We start from the raw sequence: 27,752 nt of genomic DNA, 5'->3' as shown, positions 1-27,752 counted from the left end.
TTGCTCTTCAAGACAAAGGGTTAACAGTATATGTATTATATTTAGTGAGTAAGGGCTTTAAAATCATATATTTATTTCACATGATTTTTCACACTTTGTGAATTCTAGTGGGAACACAAAATTTGCCACAAGTATAACTTTTTCTTAAAATTGAGACAAATCCTACCTTATGCCTAAAAATGTAACTCTAAGCTATTGAGAATCAGCTGTTCTTTTAAAAAGATGACCTTCACTTCCATTTTAGTGTCATTTATTAAATGGGATATATATACCATATATACAGATCTAGATCGACATAGATAATTATGTGGGCATATATGTTTATATTTATGTGTATGTATGTGCATATATGACATACACACACATATACTCAGTGGTTCTTAGTGTCATTCCTGACCTATCATTATCAGCATCACTGGGAACTTGTCAGGCATGCAAATTATTGGGCCCCACCCCAGACCTACTGAATCAGAAAATCTGAAACTCTGAATGGGGCCCAGCAATCTATATATTAACAAGCCCACCAGGTAATTCTGATGTTAACGTTTGAGAAGAACTGTTATATCACAGTTTTATCCACATTAAAATATTTTCCATCATTCTCTAGGTTCCTACAGTCTAATTAGAATACATGTTCTTCTGTGCCATAGCCACACAGATTATCACAAATCAGAAGAACCATAAATAGGAAAGTTCCATTCTAAAGTGAGAAATCAGCAAATCTACTGGAACATAAAATACCAGACCTATCATCTCCCGGTAATAGTAATCATGATTAGTCATAAATAACACGTAAAATTATAGCCACCCACTAATTTTTAATACTACTAAACATACTACATTTTAATGGACAAAGTATCTTTGGTCCAGAGCCCGTCTTACTAGGTGTTAATTTATTTTACAAAGAAACTGAAAGCACACTATGATACATTCATATTTGCCTTCATTTCTGCAATGTTTCTTCCTTGTTTCTATAAATGTGACTTGGGGAGCTTTCCAGTGAAGTTTGTTTTTCATAAAAGAAAATCCAGATTATCTGTGTATACCTTCTAAATATATGTGTATGTTAAGGTTGCAGTCTGTATGTACTGTGACTAATACTGGGATTAGCTGCTTATTACCCTTACAATCAGCTGTGTTTTCAAGTTAATATCTATTGCATTCAAGATGTCTGAAAGGACCTATTCAGCTGATTGGTATTCATTGATAGATTAAGTTCTGTGTTTTCAGAATAAAAGTCTCTGTTGTTTAGTAGCCCATCATTTGTTTCTTTGAAAGTTATTCCTCTTCTTATATTCACATGTCATTAGAGATCAAGCAGCACTGACTATTTTAGCAGAATAAAATGGTAATGTCGTGAATTATACGGTGACATTTCCATTGTATTCTAAGTGAATCAATTTCTTATTTTAACATAGTCTTCGTTATGGGCTACCAATAGTCAAGACTGACAAATATAAATATAAATTTCACGAATATGTTTGACTTTCCATGCTTTGTTTTTCACAAGCAGGCCCCCAGACTCAGCCAGTGCTTTCTTTGGCCAATACATTTAATCAAATTGTAGAGCTTTATTTAGTAATTAAAAATTATTTTCATAGTGAAAATCAGGATGAATTAATAATTTAATGTTTTAATTGTTCCTTTTCCTACTTTGAATATAAACAGACTTTAACCAATTTCATACATAGATTCATAATTCTTCAGAACCTATGTAGTTATATTTATAATGATCATTTTTCAGTGAATTTAAGAAGCTATTAAAAAGCAATGCATACGATTGTGAAGGTCCCCGAGTAGGCTTTCCTTCCATCCACATCACCTAGAGTAAGCCTGCATGTTACCACAGAGTATAACGCATTCTACCCAGGAGCCAACTCTGGTATTCTGGTCCTTACTATTCACAGGTATAGTCTTTCTTCTGTGCCCATTGGAGACGTCTGTGCCCACAAATGCCTTCAAGATGTATGTCATAGCCAACTTTGCCCCACAAACACACTTTGATATGAATTGGTTCATTCATGTTGCTCACTAAGAAAAAACAAATTCCCCTAAGAGTTTCACGAAGAGTTTAGGACTAAGAAATTACTCGCAAGGTTTTAACATCAGAATGATTTATCGAGGAAGGGAGAAAAATAGAATCCTCAAAAAATCAAAATGGCTGATGGATTTGCGTTCTCCCTGGTGGCCAGATGACACTGAAAAGCAGTTAACATAAATCAGCTGCCTCGTACTAAGAGAAGAGAAGACAAGTGAGCAGCCCCCGGTGGCAGGCCCCTGTCTTAAATAAGACCTAGCAGAACTTCGTTGGCAACCACAGAGGATGTCCAAGAGTCAATCACATTTTATGAATTCTAAAAAGAGAGGGAGGGATAGCAGGGATACCTGTCCTGCAGCTCCCCTAACAGCTTATTGCCTGGTGATAAGGAAGTAGAGCCTTAATTACATATAAATTAGAAAGCTTTCGGGACTGCAAATCCACAATACAAATCTGTCCTCACCAACATACCGACAATAAGCTAAGTCTAAGGGAAGTCAATTCTAATAAAATAAGAAAGTAGGACTCACAATCTCAGTATATAATTGTCAGCGGAACAGTCATACTTCATGTCCGATGCATTATCTGTACGTGAATATTTTGTGTGCTTAATATGCTTTTAAATGAACTATGAAACAGTTACAGGCTTGCACGCAAATCTGTGGTTATAACACTACCTATATGTTACCAGATTTTCTGGACAAAACTTATCTTTCAGGGCTATTTCTATAGGTTTTGATGCAAATTACCGTAAGTTTTGGTGTAAAAGAGTACCACCTTAGTAATAATAAGATTAACAGCTTAGAGAATATGAGGATGGTGGGGTGTAGGTGTCTTAAAATATTAAAATGTAAGTGAAAAAATAGTTTTGATCATTTAAGGAAAAAAGTCTCTGAATTAAATTTTTATTTGCTATTAAGATACTGATGTCCGATACTGTACAGTATTTCTCACAGTTCAGTTTATTTTTGGTGGACTTTGGTGGTTGACTTTTCAAATATGAAGTTTATTTATAATAAGTGATTATCCAAATGAAAAAAAAAATTATTCACCCTCCATACATGCTTTTGGCATATCACCTCTGAAACCTGGAGTGATACTGGGGGCATAAGTCAGAGTAAAGAAGACAGGAAGATAAAATGTGAAAATACCAATGGTCCCACAATCTTATCATGATTTTACTCCTTCCCTGAAGTCTGTTTGTAAGCCAGGTGTGTATATCAAGGGGATTAAGATGCCATTCATCATCAGCTTTTCCTACCTCAGACAAATAAGTACCTTCAATTCAACTCCATGAATATTAAAAGTTTCCTTCTATATAATTATGTTGAGGGAAATCAGGCATCCCTTAATGCTAATTTTCAGCCACTGGTGTTACAGTATTGGGCCAGGAAGTACAACATTCCTTCTTATTTGACTTTTTTTTACTATTAAGTAAAAGGCAAATTTAAAAAGTGCCCGCTAGAAATCATTTAGAACAAAACAGTGTCACATTGATAGATTCTGATACTTGAGGGCCAGTCCGATGACATCTCAATGCTTACTATTCTAAATCTTACCTAGGACAGTAAACAAAAATCTTAAAAGATAGTTAGCGTTAGAAAACACCTTAGAAGTGCCTCCATACAATGGGATATCTTCATTTAAAAATCAATAATAAAATACTAGTCTTGTTTGGCTGGAGAAAAATCATATCTGAGGAAAATTGCACTTAAGGGGATAAGTGAAATCAGGATAGCTTTACAGGTTATGTGTCTTCTGTGCCACAGAGCCCAGCATTCTGTTGTTCTTGTCATTGTTCTTAAGAATCACTACATAAATGCTAACATGGTGTTTGTTCTAGTTTTGACATATAATACGTAAAACTATACTTTTCACAGAAAATAAGAATACATGTTTTATTAGCCCATCTATAGAAGCTTTATGCCGGAATTTGACATTTCACATTCCTAGGGGATTTCAAAAGGAAAGGGCAGAATTCATACAGACTTTTAGGTGTACACAAATTTTTACCTGATGGTATAATAATAAACATTATAATTCAGAAATACTGAAAATGCAAATTTCTTTTACTGATAGTAGGAGTAATTCTTTCCCTCCACACCTCCTCCCAAAAGCTAATGCTCTTTACAAAATGTATTTTTCGGTTTAAAGGAACTGAAAAACCAAAAATTCCTTCATATTAAAAATGTATATCAGTGCATATCATTTCAACTTTGTTACAAGTCATTCAAATAGTAAAGTCTGTGCAAACAGGAATATTTTGGAGAAAAGCTCATTTGTCATCTGTCAACATTTTGATCTATTCAGAGTGGTTCTAGTTTGAAACGCAGTATCCAAAGTCTCGTTTCATTTTCCTCCCCAGAAATACACCAATAAGTGCATTGACACAGGCAGCTAGAATTGGAATCCATTAGTGAATTGTCCAAGGTCATTTCTGAAATGCCAGCTGAGGATATATACATACTGACATCCATGCACACAGTCTACAAGTTACCTAAGCAGATTCTCTCTTCTTCCTCCAGAAAACGTATAGGGACTTCCGACTGCAGGGTGTGTTAGAAGGCACGCTGAACAGTAAGACCTATGATACTCTGCACAGACGCTTAACGGTAGAGGAGGCTACAGCCTCTGTCTCAGAAGGAGGAGGACTTCAGGGCATCACCATGAAAGACAGTGATGAAGAAGAAGGCTGATAACCGCTGGCGCTGTAGGAGGAAGGAGGATGTTGACCTTGTTTATTTTGTACCCTGTCTTTGTAATTACACTGATTGTCTGGACCAAATAAAAATGCTTGTATTCGCTCCACTTTGTAAAGAGTCGACCTGGAAGTAGAGTTGAAGGGGAAAATGCCAAGGTTTTTGGGTTTTTGTTTTTCAGATCAGCCTCTTCTGTGTAGCTTGACCTAAAATGAGCTTTGGCTTTGTGATTGGAACATGATTTTTTGGTTTTTTAGAAGCTTTGACTTTTTCTTCTGTAATTACATCAAAGTAGTGTCCTCTGTGTGAAATGAGCTTTGCATTTCTCATAGTATGACATTGTGAGAAGAAGCCACTTTGGATCACTGTGCCAGCTCTATTGTACCCTTGTTAAAATGCTGTGTATATAATAGTTTATCATTTATGTGTCAGGTGTCTTTTTTTTTCATAGTTAATTTGCCATTGTTGTGATGTGTGTAAAAACTTTAACCTCGGTTCTTAGTACTCTGAATTCATCTGCAGGCTGAAAGGACTGCCAAACCAAATATAGACTAGATCCTCCATCAGCTTGCGTCTTGTTCTATTCTGAACATATCTTTCAAGTTTAAAAAAAAAAAGATCCCAAAGTGTAAGGTAGTAAATGTGCTACCACAACATACCGCCCTCTCCTACTTCCCAGTGTACCAGCTTGCAGGCAATAAAAATCTATTTGGTCAAAACAAGTTCTGTATTTATTAGACTTCTATAAATTAAATGCAGTAAAAAATGTTTGCAGTATTACAAACATCCCAAGGATATGGCTCTGTGTTTTTGTTTCTTTTTTGTTTTGTTTACAATCAAATGAGTCAAAGATATTAACGCTGCTTTGCATCTGATAGGCACACACACTTGTTAAAAGAATAAGTTATTACGATGGCATATTTCCATAGCAAAGGTAATGTTGACTACATACTCATATGTATTATTAACATTAGCAATTAGCGTTAACTAATAATGAGTAATGTAAATGTGCTACCACAACATACCGCTAGTGCTAGTGATTTAGCAGTTGACATATTGGTTAACAGTTATTTCTTCCCCCACAGTACTTTCTTGCTATAATTTTCAAAGACAGTAGTATTACACTTTATAATTTCTCTATGAATTTTAATTTTTGTATTTTTTCCCTAAGATGTCCTGGCATATTGTGCTACTACATTCTTTCATAAGTAATTTTTAAATGAGGTAAGTTAATGCAAAATAACTGGAGGTATCACTGAATTTGTGTAAACTCTAGTTCTGGAGTTTTGGAAGTGAACAACTTCTTAGACCTCCAAATTCATTCTCTTGTGGTGTGATGAATGGTGCCTCATTAGCTGGACTAGTCCACAAAAGTCCATTTGATGTAGTTATTATATGATACTGGTTTGGGCTCAAATCTGGGTCCTAGGGGTAAGACCTCCTGTGATACAAGATAAACATGAAAGGAGATATCTTCCCCGCTCCTGGTTTAGAGACTAACTCTTCCAGTTCAGTGTTGTGGGAAGGCAATTTGTCCTGAATGCTCTCTTTCCCTCTCTCCGCCCTCACATCCAATAGCATCCTGTCTTCAGGCCGCCAGGTGTCCAGTCTTGCTACCCTAAACTCAGTGGTACCCTCCTCGTGCTTGCATGCTTGCTGCTGCACAGCTCAAATGGCTGTGTGCTCAGAAATCACCCACCCTTGTTTCCCCCTAAATGTCTGTGTCGTTGATACAGTTCATCCCTGAGTATTTGCCCATATTGTCCTGAAGTGTGAATGACGAATGACTGATGAGCTCCCCCCTCCTTTAGCCATACATATAGATACTTGAGGAAATACCTAGCTAATCCAATTCAGATATGCCCGGGAAAGCACTTGGGGTCAGGAGGGTCTTGCTGCTGATCTGAGCTAGTTCCCCTGCTTACTGGCCCTCTTTGCTGGTCAGCCTCCTGTAGTTTCTCTCCAGATTTGAATGTTCTCTGCTCCTTCCCTTCTGTAACTAGCTCTATTCCCCAGTCCAACCTCCAGTGGCTTCCACAGGGAGGACAGAGCCAAAGGTAGGTAGTGGAGCTGCTCACAGGTTTATGGTGACTTTGTGGACTAACCTTTGAGCCACAGAAAGGTGTGTGAAGAGAAATTTATAAAGTAACTGAAAAAGAATGAAAAGTCATTTTTGGGTTTTTGCCCAGAAATTCTCTTCAACATAACTGCAAATTGCTTGAAATGACTTAATAATTGTTCATTGGTGTGTGTAACTGTTAGGGTGAATGCCCAAGCATCTGTCTATTAAAAGAAGCCAAGTACTGTTATTTTTGAAATATTATTTCATTAAAAGGGATGTAATTGAAAGCCTAACAAATCTTACAAAATTTTTTAAATGAAAAATCATTTTTAACTCGAAAGAGCTCTACCCTCCTAAATGGTTTGGGGAAGGCCCAAAAAGTGCATTCTTTGGGCAGTTTAGGAACTGTTGCAGGAGAAAATAATTAATGCAGTCTAATATCCAGCTGGAATGGGTCTGTTAAATAGCACGTCTAAAAGGAAAGTTTCTCCAAACTCATGGAGAAAAAATAATAATAACGCCTTTTCCCGGAAAGGGAAAGAACCACGCGGAGCTTAACGTAAACCTCTCCGCTCCAGCTGTGGGTCGTTCTTGTATTCACGGATTTTTCCACTTGAATTCCCCTTAGTTCTTGTTCATTGTCCCTCGCACTGCAGAAGGGATTTCCTGCTACTTTTGCAGTAAACGGGCTCCCACCCCCGCCCCCCCACGGTCAGAGCCCGGCCTGGCCTGGCGTCGCCCTCCTTCGCCCGCGAAGACTTAGGTGAGAGGGTGCGTGAGCTCCTGGAACGTGCGCTTGGTGGGAAAGAGGTCACCCGGCCATCGCCGCTCACGGAGCCCCTCCCTGCGGCGACCGTCTGCCGTCCGGGAGGCGCGTGCCCCCACTCACCCCCCCGCGAAACCCGCGGGGACCCGGGGCCGACACCGGGCGCAGGGGCCAAGCGCGCCGGCCGTGCGCGGATCCCCGCGAGCCGGAGCTCAGAGCCTGCCTTTCCAGCCCCTCCCGCCACGCGTTCGGTAGAAAGACCTGAGCCGGGAGATTCGCGCAAGAGCTCGGTCGCTTGTATGTCTGACTCCCCAAACAGAAAATGGACATTTCCCGGTCCGGGTCCCTAAAGGGAGGTGATAGATCGCTGTTCCTGAGAGACGTTCGCGCGCCGCCGCCGGCGGGGCGAGCACTCGCCCGGAGAGCAAGCGGGTCGGCCCCTGCGCGCTCTGCCTCGGCTGCCCGCCCGAACCCCCACCGGCAGCCCTCCACCCGTCCCACCCCGGCCAAAAAGTAAAAACAGTAGTGGGCTAGCTGTGTGCGGAGTTTGGAGGCCTGACTTATGGGAGTTCTGGAAGACAATGCTCATCGTATCTTTACATGGGGTCCCCCCACCGCACCCCCACCCCCTGCCCCGGTGCTATGCCGGGAGCGACGGTGGACAGCGGGTCTCCTTTTCCTTTCAAGCTCTGCTCGCCGGCCGGGCAGGCACTTTCGGGGAAAGCGGACGGCTCATTGTGGCTTCGGTTTCGCTGCAGATAGAGTGGAGTCCAGGGGGCCTGGGCAGCCGGGAAGAGGTGAAGACGAGCTGGGACCCCACAGTCCCCGCACCGCGCGGCTGGCGGCTGCCCACCCCTCCCCCATTCCAAGGGTGAGGCTTTCCCCCAGCGTGGGCTGAAGGGTGAGGTGCCGAGATGCCTTACTCTGCTCTTCTCTGTGACGCTGAAGTAAGATACCTAGAGGAACACAAGCGGATACAGACTGCGAGCACACGCTCTGAGCCTGGGTTCCAGAAGTCACGAGTGACAGTCGCGCTCTTTGTCCGTGTGCAGTATGTGATCGTTTTAAGGGAATAGGCACTGGAGTGTGAGAGTATACTACCGAGAAAAGAGGAAGTGAGAGAAGAATTCGATGTGTTTCCCAAATGAAGAAGACCCCTGATTTAAAGAAATGCCCAAGAACCAGGTGTGCAGGACACAGCTTGGGAAATCGTAGTAAGCAGGGCCTTGGAGCCCGAAAAGCCTGGGTTTGCCTCCTAAGGGCTACACCTCTTGCCCGCGTCTGAACTCTCTGTCCTTGGGCAAGTCACTCAACTCCTCTGTAAAACGGCCACTTAACCGGGAAGGTGGTTTAAGAATTAGAGGCATGTAATAAGTTGTGGCCAGTACTAACTAGTTCTTCGTGAGGAACGGATTGAAAAGAAATCGTGGCAGGCCTGCGTCTGCCAACGTGCACCACCACTCTGTGCCCATTCCCCCCGGGGTGACTTCAGGTCCCTCTAGACCACAGTCGGCTCAGCGGATCTTCAGCCCCGCCCCTGGCGTGTAGGTGGACTGGCTAGAATTATCTGGTTCCGGGGTTATATATAAGGCCGGCCAAGTGGGAGGAGAGGAGCAGACGGGGAGGGGCAGACCTACCCAGGTCTGCTGCAAGGGCCGGCGCTGCGGAGAGCAGCGCCTGGAGCAGTGGTTGGGAGGGGAGGCAGCTGGAGTCGTGCCTTTGGGCCACAAGGGGATGATGTGGGTCAGGGGCTCTGAAACCGGACAGGTATGATCCAGAGATGATAGACCATTAATAGGCAAGGAATCTCAGACCTCGGCCTGTGCCCAATAGGTTAAGTTCAAGAGAATTGAAGGGACAAATTGGTGTTCATTAATGTTGTCCAAAGCGTAAAGAGGCCTAGAAGGGCGTCCTGCGTCTCAGACCAGAGATGCGCGCACAGTGAGCGCTTGGAAAATGCGCAGCGGAACCGAGAGAGAAGCAGAAGAAAGCAAACCGCTCCAGCGTGCCCCAAGCTGGCCTCAGCCACGGAAGCCGAGCAAACACGGCAGACACTGAGGGCGACAGTCAGCACCGAGCCCTGGCCCCGAGTGCTGAACTGACAGCCCTAGTAGGCTGTCTCAGGAAAACACCAATAATTTGGAGACCTGCCCTGGTCGAGGGCATGCCCCAGGGTTACATCCCAGCGTGTCCGTGACCAGGAAGACGCGTGCCCTAGTGATGCTGGAGTCAGGCACTCGGTGGCCTTGGGGAGGCAGAGACTCATCGCTTACGAAAGGGGAAGACACCTCGCCCTGCCTTGGGCTGGGACTAGAGCTACTTTTTTAACGGCAGGGATGTTTCCCATCTTCATCATTCATTTAAGGTAGCCTGCCTTCAGCTTCTGAGTTCCAGATCCAAGGAAGAATTTTACACACACACACACACACACACACACACACACACACACACCACTCCCAATACCACAGATGCCTTTAATCTCCCTGTACTTTGCAACTTTACATTAAGAGTGGCTGTATTTGTGTGCTTATTTGTGGGTGACTTTTTAAATGTAGCAAATAAACATATTCTCAAATTGTTTAAAATCGTTTTCCATCTCCAGAATTAGTGGTTCTCAAGTCAGAGAGGAAGTGAAGAGTTGATTTCGAATTCAAGAATCATCAGGCAGGATAGTTACCCTTTTCTGGGCTCTGGCACAGACTTGTTTATGCCCCTACACACAATTTGTACCTTTGCAAAAATTAAAAGTGGTGTGTCAAATTATTTCCTTTTCTGCTTTAAATAAACTCTAGTGTGTCTTTTAACACTACTTCCTTGCTAACACCCAACAAGTAACACCTCTCTTGGGTGTGATTGGCAGAAAGAAACATTTAAATGCTGAAATTTGTTGTTTAGGGCATTTCCCTAAAATGCCAAGGAAGCAAAACTAATTGTAATTTTAGAAGAAGATTTTGGTAGGGAGGTAGGAAAAGTTTCATTAGAAAGGGGTTACATAGGAAAAGGTCAGAACCCAACAGGACTGTATTTCCGAAAGTGGAAAGTGAAACATGGAAAGGCTGTGGTAGTGGCAGATTGTGGCAAGAGAGAGCTTTGTTAGATCCTCCCCACCCCCAAAGCCTGGTAATAATTTTTAAAAATACATTTGAAAGTTGCTGTATTGGAGAACTTCATTCATTGTCATTCATTCAAACTGCCCGGTTTTTTTGTTACATTGTGTGATTGCTAGGTGTGTTCTTTCATATAATTAGGATAGTCTATCAGAAAGTTGATTAATTTTAGAAATGCATAACTGCTTCTAAAGAGATGAAATCTGCTTTAATCAAACTGGGATTTTTGAAAAGCTTTTGTGAAAGGTTAATTCGTCATTCTACAGAAGAAAGTGTCCCCTGGGGACCTCAGGACTGAATGTGGGAGAGCAGGCCTGCAAGGATAGGGAAAATCCTCAAAGTTGTGAAAAATAATTTAGCAAATGTGATTCTTTATGTGTATTTTAACATGTCCATGTATTTAATCAGAAACTGAATCATTGAGCAGAAGGGTTGTTTTTTAAATACAGTTGTCTGAAAAATATTTTGGAGAAGTTTATAGCCTAACTTTTTAACAAGATGATAGATAGCTTTTCATATGTAAAGTAGTTTATTTTAAAATCTCTTTTCAATCTCCAAGCCTCCCAAGAATGAAGTGGGCTTTGATTTAGTCCCATTTCACAGAAAAACAATTCAAGGCAAAGGGAACTGCCACCGTCTGTTCTGGTTAACAAGGAGTCCACTAGCTGTGTGGCATTCCCAGACGAAGGCACCCTGGTCTAGGAGGCCAAAATAGGGCAGGAAACTGGCATCATTTACTCCAGCCCTCAAAATGTCTGGACAAATTGGTGGTAAAATTACTCAGGAAGAACTTTCTTAGAAAGGGGGAAAGTTTGTTCTCCATTTCAATGAATAATTGAAGAATCCAGCTTTAAAAGGATAGTAAGGGACCTGGAGGAGCCAAGGGGATTACAATTTACCTTTTATGGGGCAGCTATTGGGGGGCAAGTGGGGGCAGAATTCACTGCCTACATTTAAAAATGGATGTTTTCTCCTCTTAAGTTCCTGCCCTTACAAGTCTAATTAGAAGCTCTAGAAATTAATGTAAATAACAAGGGCAACCTACTGAGGGGTTGGACTGCAAGTTATAGAATATGGCCAGTTTTGCATAGGAGTTTTGCAAAGAAAAGGGAAGCCAGAAGAACGGTAAGAGGCAGAAGACAGAGGAGGGGGAAAGGGTCTTTCGCGTGGTGGATTTCCAGTTACCACCGGCACCCCCGCCCCGCACCGAAACAGTAGGAGGAGGCCGCCATTGCTCATCCGCGTCTGGACGCGAGACTCGTTGGCCGAGGCCTAGCGCGAGACCAAAGGGCCCCACCACCACGGCGGCCATCGTGGCTAAAATAAGGGGACGCTAGGGTCCCACAGATCTTGCGGCTGGATTTGCCCTTGCCCCCGTTCCACAGGGAATCATTAAGAAAATGCCTCAAGTAGAGCTCCAGAGTGTGAATTTACTCGGGGTATCTAAGTTCAAACTCAGGAAAAAAAGAAAAAAGAAAAAAACACTAACCCTAGAAAGGCAACGACAGCAATCACGTGTATTGTATAGCTGCCACGTTTCGCTTTTCCATCTTATATTTGAATGGCCAGTTGGAGCCCGGTTGACAGCGGGGTCACTCTGCCAGTAAATGTTGTGGCCTTCACTTGTCTTGAGAAATAATAAATTGGAATATCCTATTAATATTAAAGGGTAATGATTTTGCTTTTCAAACAAAACGTCGCTATCTGCCAAATAAAAGGGGAAGAGATCCTTTGGAAAGTAAGGAACCCCAATTATTATCAGGCCTACCGCCTTTTGAACACAGCATATGCTCTTAATTTTTAAAATTCTTTTGCCGTTCCTGAGAAATCTAAATCAGCGTCATTAAAGCTAATTTCTCTTTCTCTCCCTTTTTTCTCCGTCTCTGCCTCTTCTTTCAACAGTGGTGTGAAAGTTCAGTGATTCCCCGTCATGAGTAAAAAGCTTTGGAAATCGGCTAATGTGCCAACACCGGGAACATATCCAGGCCCACGGTGCGAAAATGGAATATGTGCTGTTGAATTATTATTTTTGTCCTTTAGGTTTACATCTACGCCTTTGTATTATGTAAATTTATGAGAAGCTGTGAATCACAGGGTTAGGGAGAGGAGGGGTTTCTCCCCCTCCACAGGCAGCAGGAACCGACCCCATTCAGTCTTTGAATGACGCACAGCCTTCTTCTTCCGGCTTTTTACCCAGACCCAGCTCCTCTCCCCGCCGTCGACCCCGCGGGCCGGCAGGGGCGCGGGGCTGCCACCCAGGCCTCAGGAGCCTCGGCGGGCACGTTCGTGACATCAGCCGGCCGGGCCCACAAGGTCACCGCGGGCCGCGGGATGCGGCTCCCCTGTTGCCAGCGTCAACACTGACGCGGGGCGCCTAACGCTCCGCAGTGTTTCCAGCACCCTCTTCCTCTCTGGGTCTAACGGGCAACTATGAAGGCAGACCTACCGTTAGTCAAAGTCAAAGAGTGAACTGAACTTAGGACACGGAAGGGAGAGAAAAAGAAAAATGACTTCCAAATTAATTCAAGCTAAGACACCAATGATTTAACAAGGTAAAAGTTAGTAAGATTCCTTAAAGACGGATCCAACCTCTCCTTGGCATTTACGTCTCAACTCTTGACATGTGTACAATGCCTGTGGGATCGGGTCTGAGAGAGGCCTGGCGGGGAGGCGGGAGTTTATATCGCAGAAGGGCGTCCACCTCCGCCAAGACAAGGGACGGCCAGTGGCTGAGCGTCTCCCTCCCTCTTTCAGGGACCGTGGAAGCCAGCTGGAGGTGGCCGCGGGGGTATCGGGCTCGGCGGACAGCCGTCCCATCTCCTCTCTTAGCAAGGAAGGAGGGCTTGGCGGGGAGAGCTCAGGAACCGGAATGAGAGGACAAACTGGAGGGTGGGGCCCAGAGGGGAAATTTGAAGGAAACTCTTCAAAAGAAGAATCTAGTTAGAAAAATTTCTCGCTTTCCCCGGGACCGTCAGCAGATACCCAGTAATTCTAAGCACAAGCCGAACGGCTCCGAAGGGAGGATTCGCGGGGGCAGGGATGGGCACAAAAATATATGACAATGGACAATGAAAGGTTTTTGGAGTAGAACTCAGAGGTGCCCCCTCCCCCAACCCCGTTTAAAATCGGCTTAAGAAAGTGTTTTCCGGGAAACTGAAAATGACAGGCAAAACTTAGAAAAAGATGCTCTAGTTCCTTCTTGGGCGTGCCACGGCGTCAGGCCTGTTTTCTTTCTCTTGACATCTAGATTAAATGACCCTTCAGTTACACTCTGAGTCGTCAAAGCAAGCCTATTAGCGACTGTTCCGTTCAAAAACTTTTCAAACGGGAGTCCTCCGCCATCTGTTACTTGGTCTTTAAACCCGATCCGGCATCCCCTCCCGAAACTCTTTGGTGCCTGCCCCCTTCTCCCAGCCTTGGGGGTGGGGAGGGGAGGGACGGAGCGGCCGCTGAATCCGCTGGGGTGCGGCGGGGAGAGGGAGGAGCGCGATCGCGCCCCAAAGGACCGTGGGGGGCGAAGGTGCGGGGGCCAGAGGTCAGAGGGACGCGGGTGGCGACGGCGCGGCGCAGGCAGTCGGGGCACCGGGAGGCCCCGCGCGGGCGCGAGACCCGGGCCGGACGCACCCCGGCGCTGGGGGCGGCTGGGGAGGTCTGGCTGGCGGCGGGCTGCGGGAGTAGCGCCCCAGCTCCCAGTCCCCTCTAAGCTGCTCGAATCACTATAACCAGCCCCTCCGACGCAGTGCCCCAGAGCCCGGTCGCCCTCGGCCTCGCCAACGTCATTTTAACTGTTTGGGACTCCTGAGCAAGGACCAATAAGTGGAGAGTCCAGCCGGGGAAAGTTGTCAGCTTTTCTGTTTCACTTCGGGCTTCCATTAAATGGCTCTGCTCCGGGAAACGAATCGTGAGTGAGGCGAGGCACCTCCGCACCGGCGCCCGCAGCGGGGACGCGGTTCCCTTCCGAGGCCAGGGCCGGGGGACGCCGAGGTCGCCGCAGTATGGAGGCCCCCGCGTCCGAGGGTAGCTGGTCGGCGCGGGGCGCTCCCGGCCGGGAGCCGCCGACGGCCGGGGGCCGGGAGGTAACGACACTGTTCAACGGTTCTCAGAGATTTCTAGTTCAAGGATTTTGCTTTACTTCCTTTGCTCCTCCATTTCTCTAAAGCTCACTCTCTGCTCTGTATTATTTGAATTTCTATTATAGACATTTATTTCGTGGGAAATAAGGAAGAAAGTTTGAAAATAACATCAAAACTGCTCTAAACCTCTTGGGTGGTATCAAGGAAAGAATCGCGTTGTGTTGAATGTAGTTTTTATTTTGACCACAAAAATTATCTGGGGACTGCCGCAAAAACGCTAATCAGCCAATTGCATAACCAGCTATCAGTATAGAACAAGAGAGCATATTTGGGGCGTCCTCTTCTAATTGTTCACTTCTCAGGTTTCAACAACACCGTTGTAAATTGCAAGCAAAACTTGTCTGGCTTTTGTAGCTTGACTTCTAGGCAGCTTCTCGAATAAGTTGGAGAAATTGGCTTGCTTGTTTATAAACTTCTTTTTCCATCAAGTCCAGCCCTGAGTGGAGTCTGTAGGGAACACACCTCACAGGCCTGTGGGAATGGGTGAGAAAAATCCCAGCATTAGTTCAGGGGCAGAAACAAACCCAGGGCAGGTGATCCCTGTCTGTAATGTTTGCCGGCTCATTAACAGCTCTCACCTTTGGGGATCTTCATTTACTTTTACAAACTGATTTCATATGTAAATACTGTCCTGAGGACCATAATTTCACTAGGTTGCGAAGCCCTACTAAAAAAGAAATAGTAGTAACAACAACGGTCTAAAGACAAACAACCAACCACTTGCCCACCTCCCCTCCCCCCAAAGAAAGGAGGGTTCTGTGAGTTACCTGACCCCTCCTTTACAACTGCCTTTCACCAGCTCTAGGAAATTAGCAAAAAATCTTTATCTGCTTCCAAACTGAAAGAACACTAGTAGCCTTAAATCTGAACTTGTCGCCCAAATGTTTGTTGATGTGCTATTTAGTTCTCACTGTGTATTCATGAACTAATCTGAGGTACTCAAGAAGACTCTTTCCTTGAACTTTTCAGACCCTCGTGTTTGGGGCCTACTCCAACACCCCGCCTCCATCACACAGCACAAGAAATAACAAAAGACCAGTCAGAGATAAAGACTGAGCAAAACTGTAGAAGAATTTAGGAATGTTTTTGCTCCTCTAGAAGGAAGGTAGGTTGCTATTTATTAAAAGGAAGAAGTGTGGATGGGTCTGTGTGCCTGGGGAGGGGAGGTGGTCAAAATAATAATCTTGTCTCCCTTATTTAGCTCACAGTAGTTAATAAGAAGCAAAGGCAAAGCAGACTGCTATTTTTAATGAAGAGGCAGGGGTCATGGATGTTGGAAAGGCCTGAAAATCCTAAAAACATGACCAGAGATGAATTAATGCACTTGGCAGAAGGTTAGATAAGTTATAATATTTCACAATCCATTTTTTTCATTTTTAAAAAATTCACATATTCTGTGACTTATTAAGGAAGAAGAGATGAAAGATTGTGGATTATTTGGTAATTGAAGGCTCCATTATATTGCCTTTTATTTCAGATTTCAATAATCTTGACCAAAAACTGCATTTGCTTGTAATAGGCATGAAAATAAAACGCCTATGGAAATCACGCAAGTTCTTGAGTAATCAAGAACACCGTTTAGGAAGCACTGAAATAAAAAATAGCTTTCATAGGCAAAAAATGAGAACTTTAAATTATTTTAGAGGAGAACTTTTTCTCATTTTCTCAAAAAGGTCTTAACTCAGGGTTTATCTGGCATCTTCATATCAAGGACTGCTCTGCTCTCCTCAGTACATCTCATGCAGGATAAACCACACACTTAATACTCACTTTCCACAAGGATTTAAAGTGGGGCAAATAAATACTGCCTTTCTGTGTTTGGGAAGGGGAGGAACACTTAAATCACCAGCTCTGACCAAAAAAGAGGGGATTATAAGATTCTCCAAGAAAATCCAAAGAAACTATAACTGAGTTTCTATTTTGCCATTAACGAAATGAACAAGCCTCTCTTGCATTCTTTTAATAAACAATGTTAAAGTGTTGAACAGTTTTAGAAGCTTCTAAATTTGCCAAATATGCTCTGCTTTTCTTGGTGTTTTTTTTTGTTCTGTTATCTTTCTAATGTGTTTGGGAAAAAAAAACCCAAAGTACTGGACAGATTTGACAATAAGATGGAAGCCCTTCCTAAATACATTTTGAATTTTGTTTAAGGTAATCCTTACTTAATGGAGTTTTTTTTTTTTAATTAACAGTTTTAGGTTAGGTTTTGAATAGAAAATACTTATTAACAAATGTTGGAATATCAAGACCTTGATTTATAAAAGCACCTCTTCAGTCTTCAGGATTAGCAAGCTCAGGTCTGATGTTTTAAAGGAAGGGCGTAATTGCTACTTTGAGATATTTGTGTTACTCAAATGACACCATACTTTCAAACACTTGTCAAAAAGGCAAATCCCGAAAAGACCAGTGAAAAGCAAACAGTTGAAATATTAACTATACAAAACACGTATACCCCTTTGCCAATAATTTTCCTTTTAAGTTCAGTGTCCACCTAAGGAGAAATTTACTGAGGTCAAAGGAAGGCTCTTTTGCCGTTAAGGAGGAGGGAGTGGGGGAGGGGGAAAGGGGAGAGGGAGGGACACGCGACGAACGTAAAACAAACTGGTGGCATTCAGTCGAGAAGGCAGGTAACGCTCCGGAAGCGGGTGAGTTGTACAAATCAGCTGAGCGCTCCAAAGCTGTCCAGAGCCAGGCCATTTCGTGCTGCTTTGCTTTTTCCTTTAAACCCGGCCTTGTGTTGGAGCATTGCAGCATGGGGCGGGGGTTGATGTTGGAAAGTGGCAGGTAGGAAAGGAAATCTGACCTGCCCCAAAAGGCAGCAATTAAAGTCTTAACCACGACCCATCTGTCGTGGGACGCCCCCCCCCCCACCCCGCCTTTCCCCTAGCAAAGCCGTCCCGCGCTCTTTGTCTGAGCAGGGAAGAAGAGGAAACACGTTCTGAGGCCCCAACAGCAAAAGGAAGGAAAATTTGCAGCGTGGGCGCACCCTGGGTGACCGATCCCCGGGCAAGAACCGCTCCGAAGTAGTGTGGCCCCTCTTCCTGGGCTCGGCTTTAGTGCCCTACGCTCGCCTCGCTCGGCCCTTCTGTACCACCGCATCTGTCGTCCTAGCCCGAAGCCACCCCAAGACCTGAAACGAGACACTTTCCTGGCCTACTTGTTAAGGCCGGTCGCATCCAGACCTTTCTCCCTATTTAGCCCTTTGGCGGCCTTCAACTTAATAGGACTCATGTCTCCTCTCCACCTCCTTAGCAGCTGAGTTTCTCCACCACCCTTCCAGCCTCCCTGCTTTGCCGCGGGGCATCAAGGCGCCTTCCCAGCCCAGGCTCTCGGCGGTTTCCACCCCTCTGGGCTCTCCGGGTGGGGGCGGGGCAGACCCTCACGAAAAACCCGTGAGTGGCCTGGGCTGAGCAATGGGGTAGGGAGGAGGGATTATTTCGAGGTTAATTTCCTCCGTTTGGGGTCCAACTTCGCATTTTTGGGTGGCATTCCTCAGGGGCTCAACAATCCCAGGATTTCTAGTCTGCTTGCATCCAGCCTCCCACTGCCGACCCTTTCCTGGGCTCGTGCAAGAAGACACCCACACCCACCCGATGTCTGGCACCCGTCACCACCCATTCTATACGCACTCACTGAGGGTAACTCACCAGGTAGATGGCACTCTGGGCTGCTGCGGGCGACCACTCACCGCGCATGCAGGCCGCCGGGTTTTGAGCTGGCACCTCTGCGCTCTTCCTCCACTTCCTGGCTCGAGCTCCCGGCCGCCGTTTCCCCGCTGCGCAGCGGCTAGTCCCGGGGCTAAGCTTTGCACATTCGCAGGCTTGCAAAGAGGAGCAACCAGGAGCATGAGCGCCGCTGCTCTCTGCACGCTCCCGGTTCCGCCTGCCAAGGCGGTGAGACCCTGCGCAGCCGGAGGAGCAGCCCACAGAGTCTTCCCGGAACACCCTTTACGCTCTACTACTCCTCCCGGAGAGTTTTGACCGGGGCTCCAGATCCCGGGGCGCCTGCACAAGGGGTCATTGCAGGGGCTAGGTCTGCGCGCGCGCGCGCGCCCACAGGTCCCGGTGCTCGCCGCCTCGCGGTGCACACAACCGTGGCTGCCTCCTGCGCTGCCGTGAGGAGTGGGGACTCCAGCAGAAGGGACGTGCGGGCTTGGGGGTGGACTCACTAAGTTGTTTCCCTTCTCAGATCAACTTTCAGTATTTAAAATGCTCCTGCAGAGCTCTGAGAGCAGGTACTTAAATACTTTTTCCGGGCTCTCAGTGGGGTATAAAAGCGCGCGCGTGTGTTTTTGTTTGTATCAGGGGTGGGGGCCGACCGTAGCCGAAGCTTCTTTTGGTGTGACACCCGCTTATTCCTTGCAACTCCTTCTGAACTTTGTGGATGGAGTGCGTCTTTCCCGAGCTTATGTCACGACATCGCATTTACAAAACCACAAACACACAACAAGCCTCCCAAGGCCTTTAATACTCAGGGACTTTTTGTGAGGCCAGTTACCTGCTGGCGTCTTCCAAGTGGTCCAGACTCGGTTCGGGGCGCAGAGACTCTGGGATGCCGGGAGTCCTGAGCCCCACGCCCTAGAGGAGCCCTAGAAAGAGGGCTGCGGAGGACGCGGCGCGGCTTTGACCCGGGCCCAGTGTCTGCCCGGCAGAACCGTGCAGGGAAAGCTAGGATTTCGCTGCGGTCGGCTTCCTTGCCGTGGCTTTCTTGAGCCTGGCGTTTCATAAATATAGCCTGGCGTTTGCCCCTGAATTAGACTCTGTTTCCTTATTTAGCCCTTGCACAATGATTTTAGATGATGTCACTTAGAGCTAAACGAGAAAATTGATCTCAGATTTGCTTGGCCTTTAAAGCCTGGTTAAGCAGATTGAGAATTAAAAAGACAGAGGAAAAAGCAAAGGGGCGGGGGAGGATGGCGAGGAGTGCGCCCGAAAGACTGTGAGCAGAGGGGAGGGCGTGCCGCGCGGCGAAGAGCGCCCCCGCCTCTTCTGGGCGGGGGAACTTCGCTCACCAATGAAAAGTAGTCACTGACTGCGGAGGAAAAAAAAAAAGTTTTCCTGTTGACTGTTGGAAGCGAATTGAGCAATTATCTAGTTTACCTTCTCCTCTTGGAAGTTAACGATTGGCGAGATCTTGGCTGCGTTATTGACACAACACTTTCTATTGATAGAAATAAGTAGTGATTGTCCTCGAGTCATTGGTGCGCCAAGAACTCTGCGATGGGCTGGCAGGAGTCCATTGGGCTGGGCAGGCAGGTTCGGCTGGTGATGCTGGGGAGGAGGAGGAGGAGGCTGCTGGTGGTGATGGTGCCCGTCCTCCTCTCCGCAGGTCTGTGACAAGCAGGGAACAAGGCAACGACGGCGCAGCCTGGCCCCGGCTGACGGACGCTGGCGACCCAGTCATGGACAGTACCTGCCACAACGCGACTGCCAAAATGTTAGCTACTGCTCCGGCCCGGGGCAACATGATGAGCACCTCCAAACCCTTGGCTTTCTCCATCGAACGAATCATGGCGCGCACCCCCGAGCCCAAGGCCCTGCCCGTCCCCCACTTTCTGCAGGGAGCCGTGCCCAAGGGGGACCCCAAGCACTCTCTGCATCTTAACTCGTCGATCCCCTGCATGATCCCCTTCGTGCCTGTGGCGTACGACACGAGCTCCAAGGCAGGAATGACTGGCTCGGAGCCGCGGAAGGCGAGTCTGGAGGCTCCGGCGGCACCGGCGGCGGCGCCCGCGGCGCCCGCGTTCAGCTGCAGCGACCTACTCAACTGCGCGCTGAGTCTCAAGGGCGACCTGGCCCGCGACGCACTGCCGCTGCAGCAGTACAAGCTGGTAAGGCCGCGTGTGGTCAACCATTCTTCCTTCCACGCCATGGGAGCCCTGTGCTACCTGAATCGAGGTGACGGCCCGTGCCACCCGGCGGCCGGCGTTAACATCCACCCCGTGGCCTCCTACTTCCTCAGTTCCCCTCTGCACCCTCAGCCAAAAACGTATTTAGCTGAAAGGAATAAACTGGTGGTCCCGGCGGTGGAGAAGTACCCCTCGGGAGTAGCTTTCAAAGACTTGTCCCAGGCTCAACTGCAGCATTATATGAAAGAAAGCGCCCAGCTTCTGTCGGAAAAAATCGCGTTCAAAACCTCTGACTTCAGCCGAGGCTCTCCTAACACCAAGCCCAAAGTTTTCACTTGCGAAGTGTGTGGAAAGGCAAGTACTATATAGAAGGGAGGTCTCCCTCCCTTCCTTCCTTCCTTCCTTCCTTCCTTCCTTCCTTCCTTCCTTCCTTCCTTCTTTCCTTCCTTCCTTCCTTCCTCTTTCCCTCCCTCCCTCCCTCTTTCCTTCCCTCCTTTCAAATTTCATTTTATTTTATAATTTGTGTACATTTGCTATAAGGTTATTTCCTTACCCCACCCCTCCGCTCACCGGGTTTGGTTTCAAAGTGCTTGTTGGGCTAACCTGTTGTCCGTGTGTTTAACTTTAAGGTCTTTAATGCACACTATAACTTAACCCGTCACATGCCAGTGCACACAGGAGCCAGACCCTTCGTTTGCAAAGTGTGTGGAAAGGGCTTCCGGCAAGCCAGCACCCTATGCAGGCACAAGATCATTCACACCCAGGTGTGTGTTCATCTGTCTTAATTTCACCTGGTTTACTTCCAAATGGTTTGTAGAAAAGTAGCTGCTAAACTTACTCTTTAGCATAAGGTTTGAAATGTGCTAGCTGGACAGGGGGAAATGCCGTGTTTTTGCTTTTGTTCTGCTTAAAAGCATGAGAGCATTACTGTGTTTTTGAGTTTGCAGGACTCCCCTTAATAACAAAATACCCTAACTTCCTACTTTTCTTCCCTTTCTCTTAGGAAAAACCTCACAAATGTAACCAGTGTGGCAAAGCATTTAATAGAAGTTCCACTTTAAACACACATACCCGAATACACGCAGGCTACAAACCGTTTGTGTGTGAATTCTGTGGCAAAGGATTTCATCAAAAAGGTATAGAATCCAGGAGGCATTGCCTTTCACAGTAGTCTTACTGAAAGTTCTAATATTTTCCAGATATTTTAGAAAAAATGATTTTTTAAAGTGCAGCTAGTTACTGGCGCATATGCTGACATTCCAATCTCTTACCGGTGTGTCTGATTAGTATTAGAAAAAGGCATGGTTTATATACTGAGGGGGTATTTCCTAACAGCTTGTTCTCATTTTATAAAATTGGATTAATAAATTTGTTTTAAAATGTGGAGGGAAGGGCCTCATTGTTGATATTTACAAGTAAACTTGGGGAGAGAAGTGCAGGCGCCCAGCACAGCCCTGCACCTGCTGTCCGAGCTGTGGCAGCTCTTCCTCTTGCTTTCCAATCGTCCACTCCTCTCTTTTCAAGCTTTCTTTTCAGATCCACGCCCTGTCATTTGTCTGTTTCAGGGAATTACAAAAACCACAAGTTGACCCACAGTGGGGAGAAGCAGTTCAAGTGCAATATCTGCAACAAGGCTTTCCACCAGGTTTACAACCTCACCTTCCACATGCACACTCACAACGACAAGAAGCCCTTCACCTGCCCCACGTGTGGCAAGGGCTTCTGCAGGAACTTTGACCTCAAGAAGCATGTCCGCAAGCTGCACGACAGCAGCCTGGGGCTGTCCCGCACGTCTGCTGGGGAGCCCGGCACGGACCCGTCGCCCCCTCTCCAGCAGATGCCGCCTGCAACCTTGCCACCGCTGCCGCCGCCGCTGCCACCCCCTGGGCCCCTGCAGCCCGGGCTCCACCCGGCCCATCAGTGATCAAGGCCAAAGTCCTTTCCCACCTCCTGTCGGGTCCCCACTACTGAGGCAACGGGGGAATAGAGCCGGGTCCTGCAGATCCAAGCTTGTCTGCAGACCCGAGGGCACGTTGGGCCCCATATGTTAGAGTCGATCGGAAGCCTCTGCATTACCCGGCCTTTCGCCTCTTGCATGCACCTGCTAAATGGTTTTGTGTATTATATCCTATATAGGCACTAACAATTATGAGAAAATTTGGGCTTTTGTTTCTGATTTTTTTTTTTTAATTTGGAAAGACTTCATCTCGGGTGGAGAGATGGTGTTTGTTTTGTTTTTTGAAAAAACAAAATTCTGCTGTATTTATTGAGATCTGTATTATCCTACCCGGGAATGCTGCACCATTTTAATTTTATTATTGTATATATTTCCATTGTGTTATTCTGCTGTCTCAAGATGCCTGCCGATTGTTTATTATCATTTCCTCTTTCCCTGAGGTAACGAGACACTGGGTGTATGTTATATATACACACATAGATGTGTGTGCCTGTAAAGGCACGTTCCACATTTGTGAGCACGCACACACATACACATTAGAAAAAGGTGGTTCATTATGGATGAATTTGAGTTTTGGTTTTGATTCTTGCACGTGAAAATTGATTCATTGACTGTTGGAAATAAACACTTGGAACATGCTTATTTAATCAACAAACTTCAGGGTTCTGTTCATATTATTCAGCTGGAGATCACTATTCTGACTCCCTCATCCTTCCCTATTCTTTAAAAGTCCAACCCTGGGTTAATATCACCTAAAGTTTGATCTGAAAAATTCACCAAAAACAAATAATAGTTTCTATGAACAGTTTTAACTTTGGTAAAGTAATGAAATTTGACAAAGATCAGAGACAGAAGATGTGGAGTTTTCCAACAGAAACATGTCTTTGTCCTGGGCCATCTGATATGTTTGTAGCGCTCAGTTAAATGGAAACAACGGATCTGTGTGTAATATACATACCAAACATGCTAGAGGACAATACCACTCAGAAGGGTATCTATTGTTTGCATCCTGAAGGCACATAGTAACTTGTACACAGCTGGCAAAAAGAGCCTCCGTGTTTTTATGTGTGTATATATGTTTATAGACGAATATACTTCCATTCAAGGAGGAAACATGGATGAAAACCAAAGTGTGGCGGGTGCCAGGTCCTTGAAATGCTTCAAGTGTTAATCAGCAGCTCCGCTGTGAGCTCGGGCTCTGGTGTTTTCTAACTGCAAGTCTCTCCTGTTTTCTTGCCAAAACAGTGAAACAACTGCTAAAGACTTTAATTAAGAGGGGTAATTAGTTCAGATTTATCAAAGCCGGGTTGTTATACTATTAGCTGCTCAGTAGAAGCTGCCAGACAAACTCACAGCGCAGCGCAGCCATCCCACCGCAGCGGGACCACATCCGGGGAGAGGTGCTGGGGAAAGCTGGCCGCAGGGGTCCCCGCCTCGCCACCGCGGTTCCCGCACCCCCGCCAGCCCGCTGGGTGCGTCTCGGCCCCTCCCTCGGCCTGGCGCTCCCGGCAGGCCTGGCTGCCGCGGACAATCCACCGCAGTTCCACACCGCGGGCGCAGGCTCCAGAGAGCCTAAGACTTCCTCCCTGGCGTGGGACAGGGCAGCGTCGCCAACTCTTGGAGCGCCCCGACGGATGCAGGAGAGAGGCGCGGGGAGCGAGTCTAAAATTTGCTGTCCCGCCTCCCTTTCGCCCGTCTTGCCGCGCCCAAGGAAATGTGGCGCCATCAGCCAAAGGCGGGACGAAGGACGAAGATGGGCAGGGGGCACCGCAGGGGCACGGCGGCGATTTCCTTAGCAACCAGAAGCCGCATTTCAAGGCAGGGAAAGATTGATGCGGGCGCCGTGAGCCCACGACCCGAGGGGATCCTCAGCGGCCCAAAGGGCGGGGAGGCGACACCCAGGGAGAGGACCGAGGGCGAGCGGGGTGAGCGGGCCCCGCTGGATATCCACGCCAAGTGCAATCGGGGCCCCTTTCGGGTTGGGGAAGCCCACGACGCAGAGCGCGGAGCTGTACCGGGGAATAGGGAATTACTGATTCCACGCGCAGATGTGGGGTCCAACCCGCCCCCGCTCTTACCCCAGGACGCACGCCCCTCGCGATTGCCATCGCCCTTGCGCACTGCGGCTTCTAAGGCCAGGCCCAGCGATCAATTACATCGAATCCCCACGTTTCTTTTTTCCTGACATCCCCGCACCCCATTTTATCGTTTGCTGCGACCAGAACCATGTTAGGTTTGACTTAGAAAGAGATGGGGAGTTTTGAAATTCCATAGTTGGGTGGATTCTGAATCGACGCGGCTGGCAGAAGTGCGGGCTCTCCCTGGGTATCGCCGCCGATTGGAAAGTCTCGTCCCAGGCGCTGGCTACATTCCCTCGGAGATGCCCACGCCACAGAGGGAGTTTCTGGAAATGTCGTAGTTTATGGGTAACCGCCTTTTGGAGGTAGCTTTAGGCGGATCTTGAAAGCATTTGTTCCCCTTGAGTAAACATAATGAGGTCAGAGGTCATTTTAAAGGGTAGAAAATGGCCTTTGCTTGGTGAACTTATCCTCAATAAGTATTTGAACTTATTCTCAAAACCCCAGGACGTAATTCTTGCAGACTTTCAAGGTGACACGATTTTACCGGTGAAAAGCAAGTTGAACATTGTTGAGGAAAATTACTAAACCATAAAATACAGTGAGGAAGTACTTATATGTGGTATTCCCACCTTCCAACCCACGCTAGTGTGCTTTGACTTAATATTGAAAAAAAAGAAAAAGAGAAAGAAGTCTTCTATGGAAGAACAGAATTGGTTTGGGTGTGTGGGGGGAGATGGAAAGAATGAGAGAGAGTGAGAGAGAGAGAGAGATTGTGTGTGTGTTGGGGTGGCATGGGGGGGAGCCTAATGATTGTATAGGTCTAATTTGGAATGGCACAATAGTTCCAGAGAAGGCAGGCAAAAGGAAACGGTTGTCTGTCTGCTTACAGGTTTGAGTAGCTTGAAGTGGTGGTGATTAAGTAGGAGAAGCCCGAAGGAAATTCTCTAAAATAAGCACTCAAGAAAACTACTTGTCAGGAGGCGAATTATCGATGAACTTGGGTTTATGACAAAGCTGTTAGCTTACTAAACATCAAGGAGAATCCCCTTAAAGACAGTATGAGTTTAAAGATTAAGTGGGGGCTGGGCAGATAAAAATTGATGAAGAGGGATACTTAGCTAATAGTCAATGGAAGACCTTACAATTCTGCCCCCTCCAATAAATATTAAAAGGTGATTTTTTCCCCCTTAACTGTCCAACCTGTATGTGTGTGTCTGTATGTGCTTACATAAATGTTTATGTTCATTCATGAAACAGGTACCATAAAAGTATGAATAGCAAATTGGCTCATCCCAGTCCACCTTCTTTTTACCAGCAAACTTAGTCATGTTTAATAAGGAAGAGTGGCCAACGTTCAGATTATCTTCAGAGGAAAATGGTTTATCTTCAGTTCTCTGTTGAAATTAACTTTTGGTACAGAGGAAGGTGGACCATAGGTTTTCAAGGACCAATTTTAGGAAGTTGCTCACCTGAAGCTTTATGTTTTGGTCAGTTTTGGAAATCAGAATATAGTACAGAACTAATAATGTAAGTACTTAATTCCTACCAAGTTTAACACAATGCAAATCCTGATTTCCAAATATCTCTTCCCAAAGGATATAATTTGTTCAGACTCTCGAAATTTTAGTTTGAGAAGAAGTTATTTTGCAAGATTAGAAGAACTAAGGTGTCAATATGGTCAGTAGTAAATGAAAGCATTATTTAGGGGCCTCATCAAAGGAGTTATGTGTTAGTGAAGTTTGGAGGTTTGTGACTTTTTTATGGAACCTTGCTCCTTTATGAATGTGGAAGAAATGAATCCAAAAGGTGTAATGGAGTCATGATTCCCAGAATCTCTGCACCCTGTTTGATAGATGCCTCTTTTCTTAGTGGTAGATAGCAATGTCAGAAATCATGATTTTTTTAGAATTGGTGACAACTCAAAGCACTGACTATGTTATAGCTGTAATGGGTATGTTTTGTCTTTGTATTCATCCCCAAATAGACAATATAAAATGTAAATTATCTCAGATCCAAAATTGAGGAAGAAACGAAAATGTTTTCTTCGTCACTTTGTAAACCTTTGTAGATTTTTGTTACATTTCAAGTTTATGATTTTAAGGAATCATGACTTACTTTGTTACCAAACAGTGCATATTTAAAAGCATGAAAATTAAAGACAATCCTAAATTTCAATGGGTAAGAATATGAAGTTGTTGCCTTTTTGCTATGTTTTTTTTGCCAAACCACAGATTACTTTCACACAAGAAATTATATACTTCCATTAGGTTAATTAAAAACCAAAAAATAAACCATATTTGTAAGTAGAAGTTACCTTATTATGATTTTCATTGTTTCTAGAAATCAGTGCATATGTTCATTCCAGCTCCAAGGCATACTAACTAAAAACAAATGTAAAGATGTATTAATCAACACACTGGTCATTTGTGTACTCTTAGTGCTGAAGCAATTGCCAGTTCAAGCCACAGTAGGTTATCTTACTCCAGGCAATAGACAAGAGGAGGGAGCCTGGTGTTTAAATGATCTTGACAGGAAAATCTGCCTCTGTTATTATATTTTTCTGCTCGTATTGTGACATGCTGCTCATAATGAACTTTAAGCAAAAGTCAGAATCCATCATGCACTTGAATGGGCACAAAGTTATTACAAACACCCATGTACATTGTCTATTCAAGTTTGAGGTGACATGGGTATCAAATGAAATCACATTGGTCTTATGGAGATCAAGTTACTAAATAAAGATGAAATAAAATTCTGTCAATACAAGTCTCCAGGGCTAATATTTTGCTGTCAAAAAAACAAATGTTGCTCATGGGCACAAATGTGGGAGTGGGGAAAGAAAACATCACATATCAGTTCCTAAGTGGAGCTAGAAATCTATCACAAAAGGAAGAACAGATCTTTAGTTTGATTTAACTCTGTCCTCGATAACAATAATATAGACATTTAGTGTGTAAACAACCTAAAAGTTCAGCCCTCTCTGATGCAGATCCCTCAAATCACAGTAACCAATTTGGTGATGTCTTTTGATAACCCACCACAGAGATGTAATTTTTCAGTT

At 45.6% G+C, this 27,752-nt stretch overlaps 2 protein-coding genes across 11 annotated transcripts in view; both read left to right on the top strand.

Annotated features, from left to right (window-relative positions):
- CADPS2 (calcium dependent secretion activator 2) overlaps window positions 1-5,456 on the top strand; it is a 513,662-nt gene extending 508,206 nt beyond the window's left edge. For all 9 annotated transcript variants that reach the window (XM_044387950.3, XM_044387934.3, XM_044387928.3 and 6 more), the window contains one exon: window positions 4,564-5,456. In XM_044387950.3, coding sequence (XP_044243885.1) covers window positions 4,564-4,734 — 171 coding nt within the window. In that variant the 3' untranslated portion in view covers window positions 4,735-5,456. The remainder of the gene's footprint in view (window positions 1-4,563) is intronic.
- A 14,750-nt stretch (window positions 5,457-20,206) lies between these two features.
- FEZF1 (FEZ family zinc finger 1) lies at window positions 20,207-22,577 on the top strand. 2 transcript variants are annotated; one of them, XM_026514201.1, is made up of 5 exons: window positions 20,207-20,635; window positions 20,786-21,007; window positions 21,283-21,417; window positions 21,657-21,789; window positions 22,219-22,577. In XM_026514201.1, the coding sequence occupies exons 1-5, from the start codon at window positions 20,207-20,209 to the stop codon at window positions 22,575-22,577; spliced, it is 1,278 nt and encodes a 425-aa protein (XP_026369986.1). The 2 variants fall into 2 exon arrangements, with proteins under 2 accessions (XP_026369986.1, XP_026369977.1); XM_026514192.1 differs by having other exon boundaries at window positions 20,207-21,007.
- Window positions 22,578-27,752: the final 5,175 nt, after the last annotated feature.

This window comes from Ursus arctos, unplaced genomic scaffold, assembly GCF_023065955.2.
Source record: "Ursus arctos isolate Adak ecotype North America unplaced genomic scaffold, UrsArc2.0 scaffold_3, whole genome shotgun sequence".
Taxonomy (NCBI): Eukaryota; Metazoa; Chordata; class Mammalia; order Carnivora; family Ursidae; genus Ursus; species Ursus arctos.
This window is presented reverse-complemented; position numbering and strand designations above follow the sequence as displayed.